General features: G+C 39.5%; 1 protein-coding gene across 1 annotated transcript; it reads left to right on the forward strand.

Moving 5' to 3' along the window:
• On the forward strand, window positions 1-639 carry LOC120089020 (extensin-like). Its single transcript, XM_039046455.1, has one exon. The coding sequence runs from the start codon at window positions 1-3 to the stop codon at window positions 637-639; it is 639 nt and encodes a 212-aa protein (XP_038902383.1).
• The last annotated feature ends 8,238 nt before the right edge of the window (window positions 640-8,877 follow it).

The raw sequence follows: 8,877 nt of genomic DNA on the forward strand, positions 1-8,877 counted from the left end.
ATGTCGTCAGCGTCTGATAGTCAGAATCAATCCATGAGTTTTGGAGACGTCTCATCGGTAAGTTCTTTCTTCTCCTCATCTGTTTCAACTTTGCCTTCCCCAAGCCCTCGAAAAACCTCAAAAGCCTCTGTCCCAACCAAAACTCTGCACGACAGAGCATCCTCCACCTCCCAACGACCATTTCAGTCGAAGCCCACCAAAACACCCACAAAACGTTCTTCCAAGACCACCCAACAACCCAAAACCACCCCTCAACCAAAACCCAAAACCCCTTCAAAACCAAGGCAGCGTCCATCGTCATCCACAGCTGCCAATAAGCCATATACCAAGCCCACCCCACCACCATTCATTCCAAACATCACTCCGGTGGGTGCGACGCATGACCCCATCCCAGCCTACCTTTATAACGCCCCATCATCAGCCGTGCGTCCACCACCTCCACTGTCAATCCAACCCTTGGCCACCATCTACCCAGTTGAAGCAGACACGTCCAGCCAACCACCGCGTTCACCCATCATCATCTCATCCCCTTGGTTGCCACATACCCCATCAGGCACCCCTTCATTTACTCCACCTAGGCCCAGCTCTGACAATCCTATGTCAGAGCGTAACCTTGAAGAGTTAGTAGAATTGGCTTGACGGGACGAGCAAGAAGTGTTTGGAGCTATCTTGGCAAGTGTGAATCAAGGCCAAGAAGAAGAGCAAGTGATGCATTCTGACCCACCTAACGCATCACTTGAAATAGACGAAGCGGAGTGCTACGCAATGATGCTCGAAGCAGAATTAGAAGAAGAAGATGAAGAATATGAAGAAAGGGGATTTGGCCCAGATGCGTCGCAATCAGGCCAAACTAATGCGAATGAAGGGCCCTCAAAAGCAAAGAGAGTGACAAGAAAGAGAAAATTAATCTTGGAGGAAGAAGATGAGCAATCAGCATCCGGTCCTAAGGATGCAATGTGTGGGAGCTGCTCAAGGCACAATGCGTTAGAGAAGGAATTGGAAGATTATCAGCCCGCAAGGTAGAGGGGAAGGAAGTCTGCTCTCCAAAGGGAATTGGAGAACGAATTGAGAGAGATGGTGCGGGAAGCCATGGAACATATGGTGGGAAAACGCAAGGTAAACGACGTGTTACCTAAGAAGACCACGGGAAGAAAGCGCCAGTTCAATGATATTCTTGCAGAGAAAGGCTTCTTTCCTGAGCACAACCCACTACCGGCATACATAACTGAAACCATAGTTGCAATGGGTTGGGGTCAGTTCTGTGTTGGGCACACACGAATTTGGCCCAACCTCGTCCACAAGTTCTACAGTAGTGAGTTTGACATGGAGAAGAATACCTGTCTCTTATACACATCTAGATGTGTATAAGAGACAGGTTCTGCGTTGGGCACACACGAATTTGGCCCAACCTCGTCCACAAGTTCTACAGTAGTGAGTTTGACATGGAGAAGAATACAACATTTTTTGATGGGGTATTGGTGCGCTTATTAGCCGATAAAATCAATGAAGTGTTCAATATCGCTAGTAATCCGGATGCAGAAGGCAACTGCATCTTCGAGCAACCAACGCCGAGCCAACTTGAAGATGCGTTAAGATTGTAGCCAAGCCTGAAGCAAATGGAAAACGTCTAGAAATGGAGCAAAGATGCTAGCTTCCAGGAACTTAAACCCAGATGCGAATCTATGGTATTATTTGGTCAAGAGAAGCATCATGCCTACAACGCATGATGAGACACTGTCAAAAGAACACGTCTTGGCTACCAACTGTATCATGTAGTGCATCCCTTTAGATGTTGGAAGAATAATAAGGGATCAAATCAAAGCCATCAAGACCAAACCACAAGAACAATTGTATTTTCCATGGCTGACCTGTGCATTTTCTAAAAGCGGGGGCATCCGTCTGGGGGATGATCATGAAGAGATCAACAGTCTGATGAACATTAAGTTAATCAGGCGTTTACTTCGCAGTTTACCGCATCAGCCTGCCTTACCTCCCAAAGAAGTGGTAGTCAGATCTCGATCATCTAAACGCACCCCCAAAAGAAGACGCGTCCGGATAGTTAAACACAATGATGAAGCTTCAAAGCATGAAGATTACGAAGCAGAGCTTGAACTTACGGATGAAGAAGCATGGCTAAACCTAAACCTCACTCTCCAAAACTCACTAATGGCCCTGCTAAAAGGGTGTCTTGATCCAACGCACCAAGAACCTACTGAATAGATCAAGACATCCCTTGCCCCCTTCCTTCGCCCTCACCAAGTCCAATTCCCAATTTTGTGCCTCCTCCAACCATTTTTGGACCAACTGGGTTAGGGTCGAGTAACACAGTAAATTTTGATGACCCAGTTGGAAGAAGTGAAGAGCCAGCACCACCTCAACGCAGCACTGACCTTGAAGAGTTTGAAGCTTTCATCAGTGATCAACTCAGACCATTAGCCGCGTCCATCGAAGGTCTTTAGCAATAAAACAAGGTTCTAAGAGATTACTTAAGGCAGCAAACAAGAAGGATGCAAGACCAATTTGTTTATACAACGTGGTACATTAATCAGGTCTTGGTTGGAATGTTTGCCCTGCCTCCACTACCTGATCGTCTTAGAAACCTTTTGGCTTTAGAATGAAGACCCTGTAGAAGAACGTAGGGATGATGCGCCAGCACAATAAAGTTTTGGGGTGTTGGTTATTTTGTATTTTGATTTAGTTGATGATCTTTTGTATATGTTTGACTTGTTTGTTTGTTTCATGTTATTCTATGAAAATGAATGAAAATTTTTTATCATTTTTTCCTCGCGTTTGACCTTAGCATACTTTTTTTGTTCTTTAGCTATTTTCTAGTCTTGTGCTTTGCCTTACTCAATGATATCAACAATATAAAATCTATAAGTATAGAGTACGCGTTAGGAAAATCAACACTGAAATTCTCTAAAAAGACTACATGTTTTCTTTCTAACGCATGCAAGCTTTAATTCAAAACTCCTTTCGAAACTCTCAAAACCTTTTTGAAATTTTGTTTCTCTTTTAGCAATGAGGATTTAGCTCATCTCCAAATTTGGGGATGAGGGAAATCTGTATTAAGACGCATTAACCAGATACATCAAAAAGAAAGGGAACAAAATAGAAAAATGTTAAACGCAACACCTCTGTCATTACTCTAAAAGAAAAAAAAGAAAAAAAAAACCTCAAAGTGACATGAGTTAAAAAGTTGGAATAGGCACTTAGCCGTAGTTGGATGCTCGCATGACACCCATGGGGGCAAGCCAAAATGAAGTTAAGTCTCCTAGACCGATGCATCCCATAGAACTCCTCTATCTAGTCTAAAGAAATTGTATCTTGAAACGCATGAATATTAGATATGAGTTTAGTTGTGAAGGGTTCTCACCTGTAGTTGGATGCTCGCATGACACCCGTGGGGGCAAGCCAAAACGAAGGTGGGATACCTAGAACAATGCATGGGTAATTGAAAATTCATATTTTTTTCTTTTTATCCGGCATCTATCTTAAAAAGAGTATCTAACGCATTTCTGGTTTAGAAAAAAAAAGGGAATGTTTTGAGAAACGAAAGGAGTTGTTAATAAAAGGCTTGCTGCACCTGAAACTAAACATTATTCCTTTTAGAAAAGAGTCAATCTGCGTACATTTTCCAAACTCTTGTCTCAAGCTTATAATTGAATATGATGAGAGGCGAACTCTGCACACTAAAGACAAAGGAGATAACAAAGAATTATTTATGGAATGCTTGAGAACAAGCATTGTTCAAATTTGGGGGTGGTGATAATTTGTAGAAATACAAGTTATTTTGGCTCTTAAGTTAGAACAACTAAGGATTTTAATGATAAATTCTCCACATTTTTAGAAGAAACGCATGGAATTACTCAAACATTAGTAAACTCATGCAAAAGAAGTTTTATTACTAAATACTACGGCACTAACGCATTATACTGCAGGATTTCAATAAGAAGCTAACACATGATTAAGAAGTGTCACAGGCAAAGTTCTGAACGCATGGGCCATGCGTTGGAGGGATTCAACGCAAGGAAGATTCATTGATTCAGGCTGTTTGTGTCAAATCACCACTTGCATGTATGGGAACCTGTAGCAGGCGGCATCTAAAAAGCTTCTGAGTGTCAGGCGGCTGACCAGGGCATAGAATTTAATGCTGCCCATCACCAAGCTGGAGATGACCAACGCCTATAAATAGATGAAATCCCTCCAGAGTTCAAAGTTAAAAAATTTTCAAGTTCTCACTCTCATAATTAGCGTAGTCATAGTTTAGATCTTTAGAAGCTGTGTTGTAGTGCCAAGAAGAGCAGAAGGGTAGAGAACCACCATCACTGTCGGTCAAGGAGCGGAGAAAGCCGAGCTTGAGCAAGACACTTCGTCCAGTTCTTATATAAGTGATTGTACACAACTAGAATTGAGCCAAAGAGATACAAGAGATTGTACTCTGTGGCTTGACTCAGTTCCTTTCATCTCATTTATCGCTATCATTTCATCTGATTAAATATTGCTTTTGTTAAGACAATCTGCTTCTTTATAAATTCATATATTTGATCCATCACACTTCACCATTATTTATTTATTGTTTATGTTGATTGCATCTATTCTTTATGCAAAATTTCATTTCAAACACTTAAGCTAACTTGATCAATTTGTAAAAGCATCCTTAGCTTAGATTATTTGAAAAAGTAAATAGGCCAGCATCAAGTAGAATGCCTAGTACATCTAGAGATAGACTTACTGGTGTTTATTGCATTCTGTGACGCATGCATCTCAGAGATAGGTTTTGTATGTTATTCGCATTGAGAAATGTTGAATAAAGTATAACGCATATACAAGAGATTGTACTCTGCGGCTTGACTTAGTTCCTTTCATCTCATTTATTTGCATTTCATTCATCATATTCTAGTTCGTGTACATTCATCTTAGATCGACGCATACCACTTACATTAAAATCTGTTTCCACACGACCCATCACTCACTACTCAACTCTTTTGTATCTTCTTGCACAGGCACAACACCTTAGTGTAAATAACACATCTTTTCATATATTTAGAAAATCCCTACAATAGCTACCACACAAGGTCTGCGTTAGCTTAACCTGAATCCCTGAGTTCGACCCTGGACTTACCTGGAACCTAAATTGGATTTATACTTGGGTCTGATTTAGGAAAACTTGAACGTCAATAGAAGAAGTATCGTGCGTTCTGTTGCACATCTCTAACGCACAACCGCGTTACAAATACATAAACGCATCAAAGCATCAATGCATCATTCATACTTAGAACTTATTTTTCCAATTTATTTTATACAATACACTCCTAGCGCGAAGCACGATAGCAACGAACACATGGCAACAAGTGAAATACTCGTAGCCTCCTCTAGCCCGCACATTCATCGGACCACAAAGGTCTGAATGCACCAACTCTAGAAGCTCTTTGGACCTATAACCTTTTCTAGTAAAAGGTCTTTTAGCCATTTTGCCTTCAAGGCATGACTCGCACACAGGTTAAGAATTTTCTTCTAACTTGTTTAGAAGTCCATTCTTCACCAACCTCTCAACCCTATTGAGATTAATGTGCACAAAACAAAGGTGCCAAAGTTGGGAATTTTCTTTAGGAGAAATTTTAAGTTGTTTGTTTTGAGTTACGACAGTTTTAAACATCTCTATGTTATGGAGGGAATTTGTTGCTAATGGCCTTAACACGTACAAATTGTTTTCCAGTCTAGCTGAACATATATCAACACCATCTTTCAAAATAAACACTTTATTTACAGAAAAATTTAAGGTGTGTTTACATTCAAACAACGACTTTACAGAAATTAAATTCCTCTTTAACTCGAGAACTACATATACATCATTCAAAATGATAAACCTATTTTGTAAAGTCAACCGGAGGCCCCCCACTGCCATAACTAAAACGACGTGCCCGGTGCCAACTCACATCGTAATCTCACCAGCCTCAAGTTGCTGCCATAAACTAATTCCTTGAAAGGAAGAACAAACATGGTTAGTGGCCCCAAAGTCTATAATCCAGGCAAATCGTCATTCTCCACTAAACAAGTCTCCAAAACCAGTAAATCATATTTACCTTGTTTGACCTTCTTCTTCTCCTTCAAATAATGAGGGCATTTCTGATTCAAGTGCCCATCCTGGTTGCAATGGAAACATTTTCCCTTGTCAATCGACGTCGGTCGCCTACACTGTGGCGTGGCAGGTTGTTGGTTAGCAAGCACTTTCCATTTCCCCTTACTACCCTTCTTCTTCTTCCACTTGCTTGTGCTGGAAGAAGAAGGTGCAACAGACTTAGTTCCAGAGATTGAACCTCTATGGAACTTCTTGGAAGATTAAGAAACATTTGCCTTACCAACCTTTTGAAGGAGCTCTTAAACAAGAGAATCATTGAGTGGAGGCAAGATCGTTCTAAACCCATTGTGAAAGAACAAAGCATTTAAAAACAATCAACAACAGTTATGCATCATCGAGTAAATTAAGCATGCTTTCAAGTTAAAACTAACTAGGATCGAGTGACATACCTTTGAAGAACTATTCTTTGCATATTCCCTCGATCAACACTAGTCATGCATCCAAGAAAACTCGATCAAGCACTCGAACATAACAAATAACCAGTGCAACTCACGAACTGTCAGATCCCCAAACCCAATCGAGTAAGACTCGATCCTCGACCCTTGAACAACAAATCTAGACACCACCACTTGACTGCCTTGATATTCTCGGTGTGAGAATCTAGAAGGTGCGGGCTCTGTGTAAATTTGGTAGAGGGAAGGAGGATGTATACGATCGAGTAAGTGGGAGAATGAGAAACCTCTATCGTATAGAGTTGGATACTCGATCATCTTGCAAACGTGGAGCAATCGTCTGGTAACGAGAAGCTTATTTGTTTAATCTCTCAAAGGCTATTGTATGGCTTTTTTTCAACCCAATTTAATGTGATGCAATCATGAAAAATTAAAACCTTTTTCACTTTTATCCATAAATTATCAAAACTGATAGTAACTTTCCCACTTGCAACGGTTAAAGGAGAGAATTATAACCAACCAAACAATTATCTCATAATTGTTTTTATTATAAATAAATATAATAACTAACTTATTATATTATATTTATAACATATAATTTTAATATCACATCATATGTAATATTTAAACCATAGTTCTTTTCTCCTTTATTGCATTTAATATAAATCATATTTATATTAATTCCTCCAATTAATGTAACTAATACTTCAAATCAATTATATCACATATAATTGAATCAATTTATTTATATCATATATAATCAAATTCCCTCTTGTTAATTTGAACACTTCAAACTAACCAAAAAACTCATTCTCAACATGAATCCATTTTGATACCAAGGGGACCTTATAGACCTGTAGCTTGAAGCTCCAACGGTATGTGAATAACTTACTAAACTCTTTAATCACGATATCTACTATCTGTTAACCGTCGGGCATTCCACTAAAGACCAACAACTGCACTCTTCGCACAACAGATATATTTATGTGTCCATTGGATATAACCAATCAATAGTATGATGACCCTTCATAAATCGCTTGTAAGCACAGCTAGGCCAATTTACCGTTTTGTGTCACATCCCGCCTCAGACCACCCTCTTAACCTAGAGAAGAGCGTGACTGCAGTAGTTATCAACCCTTAGGCTGACACTTACTGCCTAAAAACTCTTGCGGAATAACTCTGATACCAAATACAAATTATATGCAATGGGACGGCTGTAGGCCCACAATTTATTAACTTAGAAACTTAATATGTTTAGAGTATTTACAACATTAGATTTACAAGTCCCAAACCCATAAACCCTAGTCCCTATATGAACAATAGTAACATGTGTACAATATTAACAGTAACCAGCTAGCAAACTGTTACAAGTCTTTTCGTCCTTTAGTGGTAGAGCAGATACTGAGCTGTCTTCAGAGGAATTGACTGCTACCTGTGGGGGGGGGGGGGGGACAAAAACATTTGAAAATGGGGTGAGCTTACGCCCAGTGAGTGACCGAGAAAACATAGTAAATTTTCATGCATAATTTCAGTAATGAGTGTTTAACTGAAACATAAACTTTTACAGTACTTGTACTGTAGCATAAACGTTTTCCAAGCGTAAAACATGTAAAGCTGTTTTAAACATAAAACAATAAAAGCATTTCTCATATCAAAGTACTTTATAACTGGTAAAATAATCCCAACACCAACTGCTAGTCCAGAGAGAACCCTTTTGCTCAATCTCTAACTTTATTCACCTGTGGCCACATTAGGTACTACTGCTCAGATACGTTCTCCTTGTACTTCAATATTGAGCTACTAGGATACCTTCTCCAATGTACTTCAGTATCCCGTTGGTTTGGTACCTTCTCAAACGTACTTCAGTACCAATAGATACCTTCTCCTTGTACTTCAGTATCTAGTTGGGTGGATGCCTTCTCCTCGTACTTCGGCATTGCATTTTACCAAAATTATTTATAAACAACTTTTCTCTTTAAAGCATGTACAATATAACACATATATAACATGGCTTTAAAGATGGTAACGCATGCTGGATAAAATCAACATATGTAAATAGTTTTTCAACAATAGGCATGCGTTCACAACACAATTCAGATCTTGCTTGGAAACCACTTTATAAAACTAGTAGGCATGAGAATTATTTTCACAAACATGCTTTCTGTAAAACGTTTGTAATCAAAACAGTTTAAAAAATTTTTAGTTCAAAAACATTTTAGCCACTCACCTCGAACTCTTAGGAACTTTTCACTCTAGTAGCTCCTTGGGTCCCTTTTTCACCCCCTAGAATCTAGATTCAACTTGCAACTTAGATTACTCATAGTTCCGAACCTTATTTGGAAA

Source organism: Benincasa hispida, chromosome 10 (assembly GCF_009727055.1).
Source record: "Benincasa hispida cultivar B227 chromosome 10, ASM972705v1, whole genome shotgun sequence".
NCBI lineage: Eukaryota > Viridiplantae > Streptophyta > Magnoliopsida > Cucurbitales > Cucurbitaceae > Benincasa > Benincasa hispida.